The sequence below is a fragment of the Strix uralensis genome, chromosome 10, assembly GCF_047716275.1.
Source record: "Strix uralensis isolate ZFMK-TIS-50842 chromosome 10, bStrUra1, whole genome shotgun sequence".
Taxonomy (NCBI): domain Eukaryota; kingdom Metazoa; phylum Chordata; class Aves; order Strigiformes; family Strigidae; genus Strix; species Strix uralensis.
Window position 1 is genome coordinate 12,276,195 of NC_133981.1, and position 22,189 is coordinate 12,298,383.

A 22,189-nucleotide genomic window follows, 5' to 3' on the forward strand; every position below is an offset into this window, starting at 1 on the left:
CCGCCACTGCGCCTGCGCGTCCCAACGCGGCGGAGCGTGTCACTCCCTCCGCCCAACCAAAGAGCGGCTTCGGCCCGGATCAGCCAATCCCCACAGGGCCAGGGGGCGGGGCGGTGGCGGCCGGGCCATGGCGGAGCTGAGCGGCGGGCTGGAGCCGGTGGCTGTGGGGTTGTGGCCGCCCGGGGAGGCCCCGCCGGCCTTTCAGGTGAGGGGCGGAGACTGCGGCCACCCCGGGAACCGGGACGGGGACGGGGGATACCGGGAAGGGGACGGGAGAAGACGGGGAGGCGCCAGCACGGCCCGCGGCGCCGTCCCCTCCGCCAGCCCGGCCCCTGCCCTTCGGTATAACGCCCAACGCGGGCTGTGGGGTTGTTACATCTTCGCGACCAACCCCCTCGGCAGCAGTCTCGTTTTGCGCTCTTTCTTCGCCGTGCACTTCAGTTACATATATATACATTTTTTTTCTCAGTATGTGGCGTTTTGTAGACCTTAATCGCGCAGTTAAGACGTCACCTTTTAGGAGGAATAAAGTTGTTGTGCTACAGGGTGTTAGTATCGACCGTACGCTGAAACTAGACTGGGAGTAAAAATGTGACAGACTTGACAGGTGCTTCCCGCTACACAACCATCTGAAGTGGTCTACAAGAAAAGATGTTATCTAAAAAGATAGAACAATGCTTTAAAGTCTTAACTTTTTTCATACTTTCTTTGGCATAGTCTGGTTTCTGCCATTTGCTATATTACTTGTAGTAAGTTCCAAACACATTTCATGGAAGTACACCTGATTGCCTAGGAGTTTGCTTCAGTGATATTAGTGAGCCTTTAGAAAACAGAATGAAGAAGCTTCTAGTAAACCTGGATAAAAAATAAAAGACCTAATGCAGATAGACCCTAAATTTCCTGGTCTGCTAGTATTTAACAGAAGTAGGAAAGCTTGTAGTTACTGAATGGGAGAAGATGGGACTAGATAAGGGACTACTACACTTGTTTTTGAGTAAAGCCAAATGACTGAAAAGCTGATGTTTATGAAAAAAGAAACTTCCAAATGAACTGGCATGTTTTGCAACACCCAGAAGCTACCAGACATAAGAAACTGTGAAATGTAATATTTAGTAATAGCACATACTCCCAACTTTCTAAATAAAGCTTTGCAAGCAGAATGCTGAGAAGAAAGTAAAAATATACATGTAGCTGTCTTTATATTTTGATTTTCAAATTCAGCAAAGTTTCTGTTTTTATTTTGTAGCAGACCATGGTTCTATAATCATTCACCTGCTGGGGGCATTAGTGTAATTTTGAGAACCTGATTTTCAACTTGGGTCACTTGAACTGAAGCACATCTATTCCTGCAGACAGTATTTAGAGTGCAGCAAATACCACCTCACATTCTACCCTGACAATAGGAGTTAGCTCAGCTTTTTTGTAAATACATAGAGGTGTGCTACTGCAACACCATCATCAGTTTCTAATAGAATCAGCAGGAGCAAGGTTGAATGCAACATTTTGGAGAGAAAAACTGAAAGTATCTTCATTTGTAACAAAAAAGGGCATTTGAAATTCTGTGACTTAAAATAGCTACAGACTAACCTTACAGATTATCCAGCGTTTTGAAGGGGGAAAGATTACTTTAAAGATACCTTGCTATTTCTGTAAATAAAAAACATATCTAGTAAACTAGATCCAATTAGCTGACATGTTTTTCCTGCTAAGAAATTTTTTTTTTGGCTAGTAGACCATTTTGAGAAATTCAGTCACTAACAGACTATTGATTCTTTTTCGGTCTATATAGAATATCTGATTTGCATCTTTAAAAATGTTTTAGAAAAGTTAGACTTGAAGTTAAAAGTTTACAGGAAAATGAAGTGTTCATGTTCAGTGCAGACATCAGTTGTTGCCAGACACAGACTTCTTAAAAATCTGATAGCCTCGGTGGAAAGAAGCAGTGAACGTGACAAGGATTTGACTCTTGTTCTCTTTGCAGTATAGCCCAGACAATGTGGCTGGAGCAGACGGAGACATTGACCCCACGGAAATCACCTTTCCAGGCTGTTCTTGTCTTACCAGCTCCTGTGTGGTTCACCTGTGCTCGTGTCTTCGCCATGGTGAAAATTACAACGGTTTGTGCCTCAAGCCTACACAGCAAGAGGAGGAGTACGCCAGGCCCATTTTTGAGTGCAATGCCATGTGCCAGTGTGGTGAATCCTGCCAAAACAGGGTTGTTCAGAGGGGTTTGCAATTCAGACTTGAGGTATTCAAGACTGAGAAGAAAGGGTGGGGTCTGCGCACTCTGGAATTCATAGCTAAAGGAAGATTTGTTTGTGAATATGCTGGTGAAGTTTTAGGCTTTAATGAGGCACATAGAAGAATTCAGGCCCAGACGTCAAAGGATTCAAACTATATTATAGCAGTGAGGGAACACCTCTATAGTGGTCGGATATTGGAGACGTTTGTCGACCCTACGTACATTGGTAACGTAGGCAGATTCCTGAATCATTCCTGTGAACCAAATTTATTTATGGTGCCAGTTCGAGTTGACTCAATGGTGCCTAAACTGGCACTTTTTGCAGCCACTGATATTTCTGCTGGAGAAGAACTTTCATATGATTATTCTGGAAGATTCCATAATCTACCAATAACTAACAGAGAACAAAAATCTTTAGAGGAAGATAACAGATTGAGAAAACCTTGCTACTGTGGTTCCCGCACATGTGCTTCCTTCTTACCTTGGGACACCTCCCTCTTTTCCACACCAGGTGCCTGTTCAGGGAGCTCTCCAGAGCTTTTCAGCCCCTAAGCATAGTAGTTGAATTGCAATTAAATAGAACTCTGATTGTGTATTCCACCAGGGAAACAGGTGTGGTTTTGAGTAACAGCTGAAAAACAAGATTTTGAGAATTAACTTCATGCAACATCCCAGACTTGCTTTCAAGGTGGGTAGTATGAAGGAATACAAGCTTCAAGATGTTCCAAAATCAGTTACTAAGCCAGGGCTGGTGTTTTTTTTCTTGTTTTCTTCTGACAGCTTGCTATGTGTTAAAGCACTTCTCTCAGTTTGTACCTTTCAGAAAAAACTAACTTTAACATTGGTGCACAGAAGAGACATGATAACAATGAGAGATGTCACTGAAAAATTACACAAGAGAATGAGACCAAGGAATGTTGACATTTGTAAGAAGGGCATTAGGTTTCTTAAATACCATTAAAATAAATTTTTTTTTAAATTACTTGCTATAAATTTTTTTGTTCCACAAAAATAACTAATTGTTGATGTAAAAACCTGCCCAGAAAGATTAGTTTGAATAATTTGTGTCCCTCCCTGCCCTTTCCCACCTCCAGTCACATCTAGCTGCATGCCAAAATCAGGTTTTAAGTGACCAGTTCAGCTCCATTACCATTTAGCTTCTGTGTAAACGGCACAGCACTGCAGGCTCTGAGAAGTACAATCAACGCATCTTTTTAAATCCTGTCTATCTCAAGACTCATCTAATAAGATTTCTGCAATAACAACAAGCAGCACATCCATGTTACTTTCCAGCACTGTTATGACACACTCAGGAAACAAATTCAGACTGCAGTCTCGAGCAGGATGATGCTGCTATTCTGACTTCTGAAATAGATTAAAGTAGGAAATAGAGAAATGTATCTGAACCACAAGAAATCTGTCTGTTTACATTGTTGAACGGCTGGCAGACATGTGAGTGTTCCTTTCAGCGACTGATTTGTTCTCCTCCTGCAGAGCCAGACAGTACTAGGCAAGGCCTGGCCTTTCCCAGCAGAGGGAGAAGGTCATTGCCTCTTTTTGGCATTTGTGGGCAAGTCTGACCCACATACGCCACTTCACTGCGCGTCTCCTACACCAGGGGTATGCGAGAGCGCTTGCTGGACGGGGTACGTTCTGCAGTTGCACGTTACTTCACTTCCTTTCCAGTAAGATCAAATTAAGGAAGCTTCAAACAGGCTTGTTTTGAATTTCCCCCAACTTTGATACACAAACCACAAACTGCAACGCTACTTATGACAGTCATGCCACAGTGTGCCATCAGTGGCACAAACGCCTGTGTTATCTGCTCCCTACGGTTTGATCTTTAACTGTATTCATAAGCTTTGACAACATACAGACACAAGGCAGCACATCTTAGGGGATAAGCTTTTCTGCAGGCCATTGGCAACTTTTTATAAAAATAAAAGACAACTTTGATTTAGACCTGTAAGATTAACCTAATACTGACAAGGGATAAAGGACACTTTGCTGCTATTATTTTGCTATTTGCTGAACAAAATCTTACTTTGTGTTTACCTATACTTCTTTAATAAGCTTCAGTGTTAGCTTTTCTCCGTTTGATATATATCCTCATACTTCCGTTATGAAGAACTGCTGTTGGGATTTATATATGGCTGTGGTTTTAATTTAAGATAAAGATACCATGTCATTTTTCTTCAGGTTAATCATTGTCAGTACAGAAAGCTCCCAGAGGATTTCAGCTGCTTGTCAAAAGTTTGCAAGCTGAGTGGCCATGAACTTTATTCCTTGCCTGATATAAGCTACCTGCTTCTATAGAGGACAAGTTCTCCAGATCCCATAACTGGGAATGATACCAGAGTACAGCGGGGGTTGCGTGGTCTCTTGTCCTGTGTAGGGGCTCATCTGGTTTTCTTTTCTTCCCCTGAAGGGCATCACGCCAGCCACTTTGAGCCTGCAGGACTGGAGGGGTGAGAGTGGATGATCCAATCTTCTTCCTTTCCCTCCTGAAAAAAGTTCCAAGACCAGTTTTATATCATCTGTATTCCTTGTTTTCAAGATGATGGTATGGTTTGTTAGCTTCCTGTTATGAATATGCACTTGGCATGATTTTGAATAGTTAAGGAAGTGTAGATTAAAAAAAAAAAACCAACCCCAAAACAGAAAACCCCAAACACCATGAGCAGTATCTAGTCCTTGCATCACCAGCCTTAAACCAGAGAACAACCAAGCCTTCTGTCTGCGCAACCCTACCCTTTCCATCCCCGCCAGCTGATGCTGCTTCTCGCAAGTGAACCAAGTATCAGTTACCTGGTTAGAACAAACTTCCACAGCACAGAACAAGAGAGCCTTGTGCTGCTGAAAACAGCCAGCCACGTTAAAGGCCATGCAAGAACATGAAATAACTCCTTGTCATTGAGTTCTGAACCAGCGTGGCAATTGGTATCAGCCCTTTTCCACACACCATGTGTGTTATACTTCGCTGTGCCTCAGCACAACAGCTGCCTGGGGGTGCGGACCAAAATCCTCTTGAAAGGAAAATCCCCTAACAAGGAACTGGAAAAGACAAGACCCTTTTTTTCTACCTGCTACATTTCTGTTCACTTTTTCCTTCAGGTTCCTTTCAGCTTCAGAGCCCCCGTCTACCACTTCACCATTCAGTGTGCTCTTTCACATTGAATCCAATCACACAGCTCAAAAGGCTGAGCTCCGTGTAATCCTCCATCATTTCTGCTCTCCAAGTGCAGTAATGATTATCAGTTCCAGTATTCAATACTCAAACTTGGGGATTTACTTTCCCATTGAAATCTGATCAGATTAAATCAAGGATGTTTAATGAAAGATCTTGTAATAAAACACAGTAACCATTATCTAAACAAAAGCAGCATGACAGGGACACGTTCCACCATCTCCGCAGAAGAACAGGAGGACTTTCCTCCACATGGCACCCACAGCACAATGAGTATTCACTGACAGATATATGGAATTGGGTGTATTTTTTTCAAGGATTTTTTTCCAGCATAACCAAAACCAAGACAAAATCTGTTATAAAGTACATTCCTTCTTGTGGCAGACACACACACCTTTTAGAAAGATAAAAGATAGAAAAATTCTTTCCCTATTACTCTCAATAAAATAGATGTTTTTAATGCATAGATTTTAATTAAACAGTTAAGGCTGGTAATGCAGTCTTTACAACACAGAATATTTACCACAGCTTTTACCATGCTGCTGGTAGTGCCAAGTCATAGTGGTGTGTTCCGGAATGTTTTTTTTCTGCTTGCTAGAATTCCCTTTACACACTGCTGGCAACCAGTGTTTGTTGATGGGCTCCCCAGATGTTCTCCAGTATCTTTTCAACATGAAACACTAAATGGAGGAGCTGGCAAATGATAGATTTGTATAACCCCAGGTTGTATTAAACCCAACTTCCTACAGAAAAGACAATGCTGGGGAAGACTGGCACCAATGCAAAAATTGTAGTTGATCCACCACCTTTTTCGCTGCTAGGTCTCAAGGCCACAGAGAAGAGGGCCACGTTTGGAGGTGGTGAGGAGGCCTGTCAGGGCTGTGGCACAGCCAGCTGTGACACCTTCCCAAGGACAGCCCTTCTGGCACGGAGCTCGCTGCTTGTTTGGGCTCCCGAGAGCAAGCAGGCACCTGGCACAGAAATACGACCAGATACTGCCGTGTCCTAGAGCAAGCGACAGTGCAAACCACTGCCAAAGGCCTGAAATACATCCAGATCCCAAAATGAGGTAGCTCCCCTTCCCACTTTGCTTCCTCCTTGCTAAAATGCCTCTATTTTATTAAGTGAGCTTTTTTTGTTGTTGGGGTGGTTTTTTTGGTTAAACAGAGAAAACAGTTTCAAAATCTACCTTATTAGGCTTTACAGCACACAGTTACATTTATCATCTTTTCACTTTAATGATCTATTCAAGTGAAATCACCTGTTAGCTTGAGTTTCTAATGATGCCATTTTTTCAATTTGCAAATAAAGCCTACACCCTGTCCAAGAGAAATTCCAAGGAAATTGCCAGTGTTTTTCCATCAATAAAAGTCTTCAGCATAAATAAATGCTTGAAATTTTATTCAAATATGTACATCATTTCTAATCATCACCCTGAGGATTATCATCACTCAGTTGCAGAAAGCACTTTTGAAAGAGGAGCAAGTAGCTCACCAGAAAAAGCACATTTCTGGACCTGATTTTCACTGCAACAGTACTGTCTTCCAGTCCTCACCTCTTCTTAACTCCTTGTTTTCTTTTAAATCTGTCTGAAATTTTATAAAGTCCTTGTTTATGGGATTTGAGTGTAGAAATTCAAACTATACATAAATAAAACTATTTAATAAAGAATTTTTCTAAAGGAATAATTAAACAAAATTAACCCTTTGAAACACAATCAGCATGTTCCTGCTCAGCTTTGTGCTAGCTCACTCAGAACACTCTTGCTAAAACCAACAGAATTCACCAACAAAAGTTTGGTCAGGATAGGAGTCCAGGCCAGGTTCCCCAAAGAGAAATACATGAAGGTTCTTAAAGCAATGTTGAGTAGTGTTGGATTTTTCTCCCTCAGCAGGAAGCCTAAGCACTAGCTCTTTCTCCTCTGTGTCACCAGCGAGTGACAGTCCCCACCCACATCTCTTCAGCCTTGGGTGATTCAGCCCTTTGGGCACCGGCGCGACAGCCTGCTCGGTCAGAAGGCGTCTGCTGCGCAGCGGAATCCCAGGTTGGATGCGGAGCTGTCGGGGGTGTTCTGGCTACGGGCCGCACAGCGGTACCTGTAGCAGTGAGACTGCAGAGTAAGGAGAGAAAGTGAACTTCAGAGCAATCACAGCTTGTGCTTCCTTAGGCAAGAGCTTGTTAGATTAATACAGCACAACATTTCAAACGCTGTTCGACAGTTCTGATCCGGATCAAAATCACTGTGAGAAATAAGGGAAATCCCACTGTATACAGAGACCAGTCACAGCTGATACAAAACGTAGTTTGAATGGCAAAGCGTCTGATAACATGAGTGTCAACTAATAACGTATCCTGTTTGGGGAAGAAGCTAAAATGCCCATTCTGCTTCTCCTCAGACGAAGAGAGCACATCTCAGTGCCTTCATCTGTGCATCAGTACACCAAGTAACCACTGGACATGGACAGGTACTGGCACCTGTCAGGAACATTTCACTGAAGGAAAGAAGATTCACTTCTTTTCTGCAACAAGAAGAAAGGAATAACTGGAGGCAAACTCCTTTCCAGTATTCCTATGGCTAGCATTCTAGGGGCGTTACAATCAAGATATAATCTGGACCAGTGACTATAAAAGCATTTATATTTAAAATTAAGCCACTGAAAATGCCTGAATTGCATTTCAGATATTCCTAGTAGACAGCTTTGAACACTGTCCTCCTCCAGAATGGGCTGAAATCACACAGCCGCCTCTCAGGAAATGAAGGGATGAACCATCATTGCCATTTCATTTCCCTTAAGTGAGAACAGAGCACAGGTTATTTCACAGGACTTGTCCTCACACCCACCAGGCACAGCCATTTGATGCCACTAATGCGTGTCAGTGGGAAATACCTCCGTGCTTTCATTCCCAGTGCTGTCTTGTGCTTGTAGGGTTTGGTATTTCTGCAATAGACCCATTTAGATCAAAAATGTCATCTTAAAAGATTGAGAAAAGGACTGCTGCAGGGTCCTTTGTACAAGTCCTTTTAAGAAAGGCTGTTAACCAAATGGGACAAGGTCAGACATCTTTACAGCAAGATACAGACACTGATGTGTAATGTTTCATACGTTCCCTGGCTGTACAGATTTGGCCGTCTCTCGGTGCATGTTAATATACTTACACTGCTTGAAAAAAAAGAGAAGCCTGTGCTAGTCATGGTGCTACAGATTCTCAATTATCTAGCTTTAGGAATGATGGTTTCTGCACTGCAGAACTAACCAGTTTAAATGGTTTACTACATTAAATTAGTCTGACTGCCCAGAAGCAGTGGTCCATCGCAGCATGGAAGGACAGTTACACTGGTAATTTCACTAATAAAGTGCTGGGGATAGCGGACTGCATTTATGTAGCAAATGCAGTACAACCCATCCAAGTTCTGCCCCATTTTGCTGTTACTTCAAAAGATGTGGCTCAGGGTTTTTGTTCCTATCCTCCTGCTACCAGCTCCTGGCCTCTGACAAAAAACCACCACTTTCAGTCAGGCAGGTTCAGCTGCACATAGTCAGGCTCTGAGCCAGACTTGTGGAATGGCTGGGTTAAAAAGCAGACTTTTTTTTCTTTTTTTACCCCCCACCTTTTTTGGGGGGGAGTGGGAGGTAGCAGAGGAGAGTAGAGAGAAGAGGGTAGTTTTACTCCTTTAAACCAGATCCCTTCAGGAGCTTGGGCATAGCTACTAAACAGTTCAATTTGTAGAACTGGGAGGGTGGTGATGGCTGAAATGGGCTCTGCCATCCCCGCTGAGGCAGCACGTCACCCGTGTCCATCTCCATCGTGGCCTCTCCACCAAAGGAGCGGCTGGTGCCCTCAAAGCACAGCGCACGCTGCCGCCTCGCATGCTGCAGAGTTCTACCCTGCACCTCCACAGTACCTGATAGGATTTAGAAGCTGAACTATCTTGAAAATAAAAGTAGCTGCTAAGCATACACGGAAGAAGGTGCAAACTTGAGCCTTTGTCAATTCCGAGAGGTAAAACAGCAGTAGAATAGATCGATTGGTCTGAACAGATTTTAAGCACATAATAAAGAGCCCTTGCACTAATAGTATTCAGTGGGGTTTTTTGTCTTGATACACAGCCTAGTTTTATCACCTACAAAAAAGACTAGGACAGACCAGAATCTTCACAAGCCTTTAAAATGGGTCACATAATTCATCACTGAAGAAGAGTCTATTCCAGCGTTAATTTAATCAAAACTGCTAATTAACATCTGACATTGATTTCACCTAAGAAGGAAATCAGTGTAGAAAATGGGATCTCACTGCAGAAAATTTAATCTAATTATGAGAATGATTTGCTAGCTACAGGCTTTGAAAGGGAAAAAGAACAGGACAGTTTTATAGAAAAAGGAGATCCACAATGAGCATTTTTTCCAGTGCTACGTGAACAGAGTTTAAAACATGGTTTGTGTCATGAACAGCGATTTCATTGTCGTAGTATCCAGACTTCTCAAAGAATTTCAAATCTGCTATCAGCTAAGCTGAAAAATTTGTCTCTCAGCAATCTTTCTGCAAACACCTGATAGCCTTTCTGGATCAAGAGCCATTCTAAAACTAAGAAAAGTCACATTCATACTTTCTACTTGTATGAGTATCACTCAAACACTATAATGAAAATCACATTAGAGGCACACATCAATTTTAACTTCTACATCTAAAAAACCATTCTGGGTAAAGCACAGTTTGTTTGTTTTAATTACAAGCTAACCAAAAAGAAGTCCTTAAGAACATTAGGTATTGCTCTTCTTTAAACTGCAATGAAACCCCTTAACAAGCATCCAGGCTGCCAGGAAACTCTGACAGAAGATCATTTGATTGTCAAGTCAGGTACTTCCAGAGGAAAGAGCAACATGAAAATACCTCAAGGCCTTTTCACATTACCTTATGGCACATATAGGATCCACCCTTCTTCACCCTGTCTGTCCCAGATGAGGGCCCTTTCTGTGGAGGAGAGGACACTGGTCACTATTCAAGGAAAAACAATTGCCAATTACAGGGTGAAAGGTAAAAAGATGTAAGAATAGGGAGGTGGATAAGGAACAGCCATACATAATCAAAGTAAACACATTTCAGCTGTGTCTGTCTCAACCAGAAAACTTGAAAAAATTATGTTTAAAAGTCTTGCAGAGAGGTGAGAGTAATTGTGCTCCCTCCCCATTGCTGCAAATGTTTAACATTGGAGCTGCTGCCCAGCGCCAAGAGTGCCTCGTGCTTGGTTTCTGTAAAGCACCTGAGAACATGCTGTAAGAAGCACAGTGGCAATCACCAGAGAGCAATGATCTCTGAAAACAGATCCCTTTCTGTAGTTTCAGACATTTCCGAATGAGAGAGGAGGAATTTCACACACTGGCCTGTACACGTAATGAAATCTGTGATTCTCATCATTTCCACTGCTATGAAACACACAGACGGAAACCCAGGAGCCTCCAAAAGGAATACGGAGAACTTCCCCTTCTCTGAAGGCAGTGACACCCTTTGGTGGCCGGTTGTGATGAGGGCCTGTAATGCCCAATATTTGGTGCTTACTCCCTTCCCAGTCCAAAACCCAGTCTGAAACACAAGTTATTGACTGTGCAGCCAGACGTTCCATATCATCTCCCAGTCACCACGCTTGACATTTGTTACTATGTGGGATCACGACAGCTGAAGCGGCCTGCAGAAAGCACTGCACTTACCAGCAATTTTGTAATTGCATGTACATTTGCACTGTAATGCATGTGATTTCTTCAAAGCGTTTATGAAATTGGCCCTAGAAGTGATTTAACCAGGTTATTTCACTCTTTTTCAATTCCAACTCCAAAGGATGGCCTGATGGTTCACGGAGAAAGCTGGGTTTCTTGATAACACACTCTTGCTTGCTCTGACACGTATTTATTACACAGGCGAGCAATTCTCCTGTGTCATTCCTTTTAGCTGTGGAAGTTACTACTGCACTCAGCTAACACTTAGAGACTACTGCTATACTTCATGCTTCCCCTGTTGATGCCAAATATTTTTACAAGCTTTTTATACTCTATGTGCATTGAGAAACTACTTTTAGAAGGAACCACAAGGATATCTGTCTTATAGAAGTGACAAACAAGATCAAGAAAATAAATTGTGGTTTTAATTAACTGGCAAGCCTAGCCTAGAAATTAGTACTGCCACTAAGAATCCTCTCAAAGCTGTAAGATTTGCATATATTTCTATTTCTGTACATGTTACACTGGCATGCAACAAAAACATTTCCTTACATGTACAAACCTGCAATAAAGAAATTTTCACTTTGAGGTACAAGCTGTTGTTTCTTCACTGGTTGGTAGGGTTTATAAATCAAGTCTGTATTTCTAGGCAAAACCGTATCAGAAGAATTTGAGGAATACAGGAAGAAAAAAGAGCCACGTTGTTCTCCAAATCCCTGCATTTTCTACTAAGACCATTACCTTGATCAATAAATAGAGGTTACAAGAAAGTCATCAGCCCAGTTTTTAGCATTAGGAAAAAAAAATTAATTGCTACAGAGCATGTAAATGATACAAAATAGTACCATTAGAAAGTACCATAATAGGTTAAAAACAGACAACTGCTGAAAAAGAAATGCTGCCAATTATTTTGTCTCCTCCTGTCCAGCAGCCAGCCATTTTTATCCTGGAAATATCCAAAAGTGGTGTTTTTTCTGCAGAGTCTTAAGAACACCACATTCACCAATACAAATGCAGTCACCAAAAAAAAAATTTCACTTCTGTAGATCTCCTGGATCCCAGAATAATTTCCCTTTAAGAATCAGGTTCCCGAAGATGGGGTTTCACAGGGAATGACACCTCTCCAGCTTTTCTCAGTGACCACCAGTTTGACCAGGGTGGTTCCACCTGGTCACCGCACCATCCCAGCCTCTATTAAGGGACATAGTTGTCTCCCACCCAGCTCCTGCATTACCAGAGGTGAAGCTCTAGAACAATCATCACAAGCATTTGTAACACTGAATATATGTCATGGGGACTGTAAGAAAACCCTGCAAGGTGATGCTAGTACTACAGAAGCTACCGACTGCATCCACTAAGATTGGCTGCTTTGAGAGTCTTCATACTGAAAGCTCACCATACTGAAACTTCAGCAGCTTCACACCAATTCCCTATCTCAAAATTTTGCAATAAAATAAAAATTGGCCTACTACTGCATTTAGTACCCTACAAATACTCCACAAAAACCACACCCAGAGGCAGCATCCGCTTGTTTCCGATCCAGGGCGCTCCTCCATGGGACAGCTTACTCCATTTCCAAAGTGTCTGGAAATTGTCTTCACAAAACTTGCATGTAGATGCACTGAGCCCCACTCTAAAATAAGCCACTAACAAGCACAATCAACTCAAACAGCCTGTTAATCTCACTTTACGGGAAGCCAGAGTAGAACCAGCCAGAATAAAACTCACCTAAAAAAAACTACATGAGAACAAGACAAACCTGAGAACAATGGAGCTGTTGAGCAGGATTTCCCTTAAAAATTGTAATGCAAATACAGAGCAGCAATCTTTGCTATTAGCTCCAAAGTAACTTTTATAAACGAAGAGGAGCATGCTAATTTAGGATTAGAAGGTTTATTGTCCAGCCATAAGACTTACCCAGGGATAGCATAAACTGAAGCACGCGAACCAAAGAAAATGGTAATTGCATAAGCTCTTTTTATTAATTACAAATATCTTCTGCAAGGCAAAAACAAAGCATCAAAGATTATTTGGTAACAGAAACCCAAGTTAAATTGAACTCCCGCAGCCTCTGAAGCAGGATTACAGCACTGAAACACTTTACCACCTGCAAAAATCTGATACAGCGTTCTCCGATAATCTATTCTATTACAAAAAATTATCCTCTTGATAGATAATTCTTAAAATCACTGAAGGTAAAGAGGTTATCCTAAAACAACTGGCAAATTCTCTGAAAAGCAGAAAAATCACTAAGTATTAGCTGGAGAAACAGTCACTGCCTGACAACTATCTGTGGGCTACATTTAATTCTCTTGCTGTTGCTATTTCCCTGTCTTGCTCTGCAGTTTAGCAAAGGAAAAGATAAAAGGAAGTCGGGATAACCAGATTTCACCAGAGCTGTATCCAGCTACTTACACACGTACTAAATCAAATGCACAAGTAACCGTGTGCAAGGAGACTAACTAGACTGATGCCTGCCTCAGCTTGTGACTGCACTCAAATTACAGGAGGTTAAATAAGAACCACAGGGCCTCCAAAGGTGAATTCAGTTCTCCTTGCCGGTGTTAAAAACGCAGCTTACAAGAACTCTCAGTCTCATATGAAGGCTACTGGGGAGTTAAAATTGGAACCACAGCATTGAACATAGCGGGCAGCAAAGCCACACGGGCTGATCTGAAAGCAATCTGAAAGCAACCAAAACTAAACATCCCCCATCCCCATTTACACCGTTTTGTACTTCTGTATCCCAGGTCTGTCTGCCCAGGGAGAACATGGTGCTGGAATCAAGCATTGTGTTTCCCTTCTCTAACGGTTTGCTTCTGCACCCTGTGCACCCCCTCTACGTAGCGCTATGGGCTGAGGACTGCACAGGCCCCTAGACAACCTGTCACCATCCCCGCAGCCAAGGCCTGTACTTGCATTCCTTTGCCTCAGGAGCCCTTTACTCCAGCTCCTGGTAAATTCACAGCTCAGCCACTGCAGTAAAGCTCAGGGCAAGCAGCTGTCCTCCCCCTGTACTGCCCAATGCCTTATTTTTATCTCCCTTTTTCTACCCCAGCCTTGCTGAAGAAACCTCAAACATATCACATGCAGGAAGGAGCCACCTGGACTCTATTTCTTTAGCATATTAAGTTGAACAATTTTGTCCAGGTAGGCAGAAGGGTGCTGCAGCTCCTTGGCCTACCTGTAGCATGAACCATCCCTGTTATCCCAAACAAGGCCCCGTTCCCTGCTGCAAACAGAGAAAGGCAGAAACCAAGTCCCCACAAACTGGAATAAGAGATTTCAATTTTCTGAAAGGTGTTAAGAGCTAATGACCCCTACCAGCGACCCTGCTCCTGATGCTGTACAAAAGAGTCCCACACATGCCCTTCTCACCAGAGTCCTCCTCTCTGGGTGGTCTTTCTCCTACCTACATCACTTGCTTAAACTTTCTCTTGTTTTACAAAGAACCTTAGCAGTCCTTACATCCGCAGATACAGAAATATAAACTCATTCCTGTCTGAGCACTGGCTGCTTAGAGAGTACTAAAAAAACCCAACCAAACCCCAAAAAACTTTACTGCTTTCCCTTCCACAGAACTATGCAGACTTCATGTATGGCATCCTGAAAAGCTGTTGACTGGGGGGATCTTGTCCTTTCAGGAACAATGCAGGCGTTTAACATACTTGGTAAACTAAGAGTGTACCAACATTGCCCAACTTTGGTCAGACAATGTTACAGCTCAATATCACAAATTGTAATTTAAAAAAGGAGAAAGCCTGCAATGTTCATATCTGCTCATGCTTGTATCTTCCTCACAGATAAAGGAAACATGCTTTGATTATGCTTACCCATAATAAAAACTCATCAGAGCATAGCAATTAAGGTTACTTTTGATTAAAACAAGCAAATCTTTGTTCCATCAAACAATATTGGTTTATGCCATTATCTGGAGAAGTGCACCATCTGGTACTGAAGTGGAAGGACATTTGCTGTCCATATGGAGAGCACCAGAGCTGTCCAGACTTTGATCCCTGATTTAAAGAACAGAATTTGTTGTATATTGGCAAATTTATTTTGTAGTATAATTTCTAACAGACATATTATAGTCTGATTGCATAATTACAAGTGCTTGTGGATTCAATTACCTAAGCTTATAAGTAGGATTATTCTTTAAAGAGTTATTAAAATACGTAGAAGCGCTTTTTTAAAGTAAAAGAACTTGTATTTCTTTCATTACATCAAACAAATGCTTTCTGAAGTTGCATCGTAATTTTCTATGCACAGTCAGCTACATGGCCACTCTGCTTTGAGCTAAATCAGTTTCCACAGAACTGCAGGTCATAAGAAACTACACACTGTACACAAAAAAAAAATCTGAGCCAGAAGTCAGCACAATTAAAATGGCCCATAAAGGGCCTGTGGTTTGATTGATCTCACACACACACACACACTTGGCTACTGTCTGCCAAGTGATCATTTACATTTTTCAAACAAACAAAGCCACCCTGGTGCTTCCTAGTCTTGCCTTTATGCACCAAACAGTAGCTGCACGATGCACAAAAGAAACATTTTTTTGTGAATTTGTCTTGGACTGTGGATTTTTTCCCACTCATGAGAAAAATCAGCCCAGCAGCACTTACTCCTGACAGCAGCAGTGCTCTGGCTTTTTACCCCCTGCCAATACGGGAGGAGTTGAATTATCAGTTTTACATTTTCTCAGGTGGATTTTACAATTCCCTCTGAAGTGAGTTTGACCACACAAAAAACACTTCACCCACATGGCTGAGACGTGCTACAAGACTGTCTTTGTGCTGCCATGTGGCCCCATTCTGTGCAACTCCAAGATGTCTTCAAGTGCAAGCAAAGTAATTTCAGAGAACAGCAGCAAGACAGGTAGCCCCTTGATCTCCTGGCAGTCACTGAAGAATCCCTTGAGAAAGGAGCCCCAGAATGCACAATGTGTACTGGAGAACAGTCATGGCAGATACCACCTGGCACCTTAAACCTAAACACACGACGAAGTTGTGCTTAGAAAGGCTTTTAGTGGTTAGTGAACACAGAATAGAGACAGGAACTATGCTGAGAGGCAGAGGGAAGTTAGAAGAGCAAGTCACAATTGAAAGACACTGTTCCACTTGAAATTCAGAAAATTTATAAGTCATTTCCATGTGTAAAAGTTTTGTACAGACAGCTATTTTAGAGGTGGTCTATTCTGGTTCGCTCAGGATTCCTGATATATGAGATTTCTACTGGACTATCCTGCTGCACTAAGCGAATGTGACCAACTTCCCATTTTTGCTGAGGGACTACAAGCCCATTGTCTCACAGGAAATGGAGGGACCATTCACTGTGTTCCAGATGACAAGTAGTTCACTACATATAATTTGTTACTTAAAACCCCTCCAAACCCAGTATTATTTGTTTTCACAGCTAGTCTCAGTACACTAATCTCCACTGATCTTGTGCACTTGTAAAATGGGGAGACTTTCATTTGCTTCAGTCAAAACCTAACAGAGACATTAGCAGCTCACTACACCAATCTGATGAAGCGGAATTCAAAATAAAAGCTACTTGCCTCATGTTTTGAGCAAACCGGTACTACTATACAAGTGTTGAGGCTAGAATACTTGAGGAGACTTAGTTGTAGATGTGTCCAATGCTTAAATAGGCTCTGTAAGAGCAAATCTCCAGTTATATCGATGCTCCGCTCTTAGAAGTTACATCCAATTACAAAGTTACAGCCTTTCAATGTCACCAACCTGAACATCCTGGCTGCACCCCCAAACCCCCACTGTTGCTAATAGTGGCCATATAGCTTTTCATTTCAAGGACACCGTACCACTGCACTCTATGTACTTCTTGAGCTGCATAAAAACCCTTCAAATTTGTTTATTTGGCTTCAATACTTACCTGCACAGGTTCCATACCTGGCAAAGAAGAGGAAGAACATTGCTTGTTCCATTGGTAGAGCATAAATTAAATCTGATACCTTAAGAAGTAGAGAACAACTTACAAAGCACTTTCAGGTGTCCCAGTTTAATTTTATTCTTGGTAATTATTTGTGAATGCAAACCGATCAGTTGGGGGCAGGGGGGGAAATTTGTGTGCAAAATTCCATATGTTCCTTGTAACCAGTTCTCAGTATACCCCAAATGTCTCCAGTACTAGAAAACTTTTTTGAAGATTTCAGTTGTTAAACTAAATATGCTAAAAAACTTTCACTAAGCTCTGACCCTCTAGAAGAATTCCTAGTCTTTAAGGCAGAAAGAACACATCCTATATATAGGTTATGCTGACTTGTACTCTGGAGATACTTAAGAGATTGGCTCTGATAGATATGGTGCTAATCATTTTTAATGTCTCAGAAGACACTGCAGCCTGGCTATTTTGGGACACCTTTTCACATTATGAGATTCAGTTTTCTTATCCATTTAATCAGAAAAACCCTTTGGAATTCACTTTGAAGTGCTCTGCCTCAGACACTAGATTTGGACAGTTAGTTTCCAACTGAAAAAAAAAAAAATCCTAAAAACATCATTGTTAACACTTAATTTTTAAAAACTTCCTGAAATGTCTGCAAAAAGTTTGTGCTGAATTTAAAGACCTAAGCAAACCCACAGCTGCTCAAGTTTAACAGAGAGCAAAAGTCACCTGACCCTTGTTTCTCACGATCCCCTTAATTCAACAGGGAAGCAGTGCTGCACTGACAGTAGAAACACAGAAGTGTCTCATTGAAAAAAGCCATTCTAATGACGGGGCACCACTGCAATACTTAAGAAGAAGGATTATTTTTTTTTTTCCAAGCATCATACCACAGTAGCTGTAGCTCAGCAAAATACACGATTCTAGCTAGCTGGGTTTTGTGCAACTGGGATAAGTTGGGAAGGCTGACACAAGCAGAGAAATCCATTTTTTTTTATAAAACAAAAAAAGATGAAGTTAAGTAGCACCAATGAGAGGGAATGGACTAGTCAAAAGCTGCAGTTTGGATGAAGACTCCTAGAGGTTCTTTCCATTATTACCACAGTAACTTCCACATAAACTACTTATTTCATGATTTTCACCTACAGTCACCATGAGGACAGGCTGAGAGAGTTGGGGGTGTTCAGCCTGGAGAAGAGAAGGCTCCAGAGAGACCTTAGAGCGGCCTCCCGGTACTTAAAGGGGCTACAGGAAAGGTGGGGAGGGACTCTTTATCAGGGGTGTAGGGATAGGACAAGGGGTGACGGTTTTAAACTGACAGAGGGCAGATTTAGATTAGATGTAAGGAAGAAATTCTTCCTTGTGAGGGTGGTGAGACACTGGCACAGGTTGCCCAGAGAAGCTGTGGCTGCCCCCTCCCTGGAAGGGTTCAAGGCCAGGTTGGATGGGGCTTGGGCAACCTGGGCTAGTGGAAGGTGTCCCTGCCTGTGGCAGGGGGTTGGGAATTAGTCTTTAAGGTCCCTTCCAACCCAAACCAGTCTATGATCTTACATGAAAAAAAGCTCTATGGCTTTGCCAGTGACAACACAGAGATCTCTGTTTAAACAAAATATGCACATTACCTTATGCTAACCTACAGACAAAACCAAACACCTCTAGAACGTATGTAGGCACAACAGACCAGAGATCTATACACAACATTTAAAGTGTTTTCATTCTCCAGGCTCAGCCTAGTTACTCTATTTTTGCTTCCCAGTGTTGCTACTTACTAGACAAGAAGACTTCTAGAGCGCCATGCGCTTCCCCCTGCCCCAAGAGGCCACTGTACAAATACGCAGCCACAGCTGAAGACTGAGAAACACCTGAACAAGAGCAGGGACAGCTGCAATAAGCTCCCAACCGTCGGACCTGGGTTCTTCCCAGGGACACAGATGCTGTTTGTCTCTGCAAAAGGCCCTTTCCCCATGCCCCAGTTAAGGCAGCATATACAGATCATGCTGCACAGTACCAGGTGCTGATGGGAAGTTTCAGCAGTAGGAGGGGTAACGCAGAAGTTTCCCTGGTACAAACCATGGTGACTGATCACCCAGTCTGGAACAGAAAGCTCAGCCTTGCTCCCTCTCCTCCTCCCTCCCCCGACTCATCAGGCTGCAATCAAATCAATACTCACCTACTCTGACATGGGAAAGTTCACTAGTTCTATTGTTCTTCACTTTCATCCAAATTTACATTCTTCTAGCTACTCAACACTTCATCTTTAGAAGTGTTACTCTTAAACTGGCCTTGTCTCCATTCATAAGGTACAGAAAAAAAAATTATCCTTAGTTGTGTGTAAAACACCCACCAGAATGGAAACAGAATTACAAGACAGCAGATGTTTCTTTCCTAATCAATCAGTATGCAAACAGGAAAAAAACAAAATTTAAAGAATCAGTTTGAATACTAAGTTTAAGTTCTCTATAAATTTCAGCTGTACATATATGCAAACCATGAGTCAATGTTGGAGAGAGACAGGTGTATTTATACATTCAATAGACAATTCATGCACCACAGCTTTCCATTATTGCTGAATTGCAGAAACTGGTAGAAAATTTTGACTACTGTGAAATATTCAAACCGCATCATATGAATTTGTACGGTATGTGAGAAAGGTAAGTTGATGGCGATACAACACGGCCAAGGTCCCAATGGAAAAGAAGGTTCTTTAGCCATTGCTATGCCACTAAGCCTTCCTACCAGCAAACATTGGAAAATAGTCCATCCTATTTTAAATCAAACAAGAAATAAAAACCAGCTACAGTCCTCAGCATTTCGGTTATTTGGGAAGATGTATGTAGCATGCTGTCCGACACAGCTGAAGCCACTAGAGAGGCCTGTGGTACCTTACTGGGATACAAGGAACTCGCACCTGACCTGTGTGACTGGTATGGGTTAGGAGGTCTCCAGATGCTCCATCAGCTGGTGAAGCTGCTACTACAGACCTAGAGCAATCTAGACCCTGAGAGAAGTCTGATTTCTCTTGCTGGACACATCCTCCTGGAAGAACAGCAGAACATCAACCTCTGCAATGTACAGAACAGCAAAAAAAATTTAGCAAGTTCCTCCAGCTACTTCCAATTGCTGACTTCCCAGAAAGGCCTCCAATTATATCCGGCACACCAAAGACAGACTACACATGTCATAAGAGACTACAGCACGGGGATACTCAAATCCTGCAGCAGAGAGCTCCTGCCCCGTGAGATTTAATTGGTTTTCCTCATTACAGATAACCATGTCTGAACAAAACAAGCTCTGTGAGAGCAGAGCAGTATTTCTCAGATTTAGTCATCTTGGATAAATGAGAAAGAAGGAGATGTAACACTAGAACTTGAATCTGCTGAGAGCTACTCCATAAGAAACCCCCCATACAAAGCTTACCCTGCAGGACCTCTTTCTCTGTCTGCCACAAAGAAAACCAAAGATTAACCCCTCAAAGCCTAGTAAGCTACTTCTCCCCATGAACTTCAGCTTTTTTACATGCTGAGTTTTAAATGAGCAAGTAGAAGCCATAAAGATAATTCACAATGGTTTGTTCTCTACCTGGAGGGGAAAAAAAAAAAGTAGTACAGCTTGTAGCAACATAAATGAACAAAGAAAACTTCTCTTTTTTTTTTGAAAGTAACTGGAAAATTCTTGATTTCTGTAATGTGATGCCAGTTAGGAAGTATTCAACTGCTAATCAGTTCAGGAGGCCTGTCCAACAATAACAAAAAAATCAAATTGCACTACAGCACTACAATTTCAGTGCTGATTACCTGTGGTGTGATACCTCCTAATTCACCAGAACACAGCCCACCCCACCCCAGACACAGCAGAGAGAAGCAAAGAACAGCTGGTTTTCAAACAACAACCAGATCAGAGTAGCAAGAGGGAATTCTATACTTCATGTGATGCCGATAAAATACTTACAGGGTTGTGAACTTCATCTGTTGAATGATGCACAGCCCACCAGTCAGACGTCCATTCCCAGGCATTTCCTACAATGTTGTACAAGCCATACCCATTGGGAGGAAATGCAGTGACCTACACAAGACATGGAACACAAGTGCCAGTTCCATGAACGACTCAACATGTGGTGTTTTTAATCCTGAAGACCAGTCTGCTCAAAGTGCATTTGTCTTTACTAGGAGCTTCTGCCTTCATATCTCACAAGAAGACACCAAATTAGTAGTGCAGAACTATAATACTTTTACATAAACCATTAAAATAAAACAGAACAAAAGAATGAACTATTATCAATGTTCTCAGCACCACATTTCCACTATGGCACACAGCATCTTCGCACTGGTTCTGGAGGCTGATCCTCTAAAGCAAGGCACTGTCTGACCAACAGACACAGACCTGAACACGGCATCAGTGATCTAACCTCCATGTCCAGGCTTATAACTTCCAGATTCCCCTTACCATCAAAGGAAAGCAAGGCTGGCTGTCAACTCATGCACTGCAGACTTCTCTACTGATCAAACTTTCTGGACTTACTTTAACTACCGTTTAATAATCCATTCCCATTCTTGATTATCTTTAAAATTCTACTCTGTTGTTTGCCATATTAGACAGACTCAACCTTTCCAAAAAGGGAAGTTTCATTTCTGTTAAACTATTGCATGACTCTTGTGCCATGGGAACAACTACCCAAAAAATAAGAGCTCAAAAAATTGTAATGCCAAAAGTGCAGGCAGAAAATATTTCAGCTTCTGGCTATAAACTGACTGGAAAGGGGAAAAAGAGGTCAGTTTGAGAGGAACTAAAAGTTCAAGTGAAACTAATCTTTACTTTTCAATTAGCTTTTAAAAAGTGTCCCTTGGTAATACTCAAGCCTGCAGTGAAATATACTGTAACGTTAAAAATCTAAAGGTGAAAGAGTACAGGAATGGAAAACAGCCATGGTCCACTGTTTTGAACACAGACCTCAATTTCAGGAAGACTAAGTTCATTTCCATATAATTAATTCACTTTGAGACACACTTACAGGTGCAGTTCCTTTGTATCCATCTTCTGCAGTGTTATTAGTTGGGAACACTCCCTGCCAGATATTGGCATAATGTTCACCTCTTGGCTGAAGCTTGTTGCCCCAGGGGAAAAGTCTATTAAAAGGCATACAGA

General features: G+C 42.0%; 2 protein-coding genes across 11 annotated transcripts in view; one reads left to right on the forward strand and one right to left on the reverse strand.

Moving 5' to 3' along the window:
* Positions 1-109: 109 nt before the first annotated feature.
* On the forward strand, positions 110-8,497 carry LOC141947750 (histone-lysine N-methyltransferase SETMAR). 8 transcript variants are annotated; one of them, XR_012630253.1, is made up of 4 exons: positions 110-205; positions 1,982-2,930; positions 4,671-6,498; positions 7,826-8,497. XR_012630253.1 is itself a non-coding variant. In XM_074879204.1 (2 exons), the coding sequence occupies exons 1-2, from the start codon at positions 128-130 to the stop codon at positions 2,792-2,794; spliced, it is 891 nt and encodes a 296-aa protein (XP_074735305.1). In that variant the 5' UTR covers positions 110-127; the 3' UTR covers positions 2,795-3,224. The 8 variants fall into 8 exon arrangements, 1 of the variants encoding a protein (XP_074735305.1); XR_012630251.1 differs by lacking the exon at positions 7,826-8,497 and adding an exon at positions 7,321-7,745; XR_012630252.1 differs by lacking the exon at positions 7,826-8,497 and adding an exon at positions 7,363-7,745.
* The window catches only part of SUMF1 (sulfatase modifying factor 1), a 38,240-nt gene continuing 22,864 nt past the window's right edge, over positions 6,814-22,189 (reverse strand). Inside the window, exons 6-9 of one of the 3 annotated variants that reach the window (XM_074879202.1) lie at positions 22,056-22,170; positions 20,996-21,109; positions 10,341-10,400; positions 6,814-7,539 (exon numbers count right to left, since the gene is read on the reverse strand). In XM_074879202.1, the coding sequence (XP_074735303.1) occupies positions 7,441-7,539; positions 10,341-10,400; positions 20,996-21,109; positions 22,056-22,170 (388 nt within the window). In that variant the 3' untranslated portion in view covers positions 6,814-7,440. Of the gene's footprint in view, positions 7,540-10,340; positions 10,401-12,831; positions 16,131-20,995; positions 21,110-22,055; positions 22,171-22,189 lie in introns of those variants that run through there. The other 2 variants (XR_012630247.1, XM_074879203.1) reach the window with 2 other exon arrangements.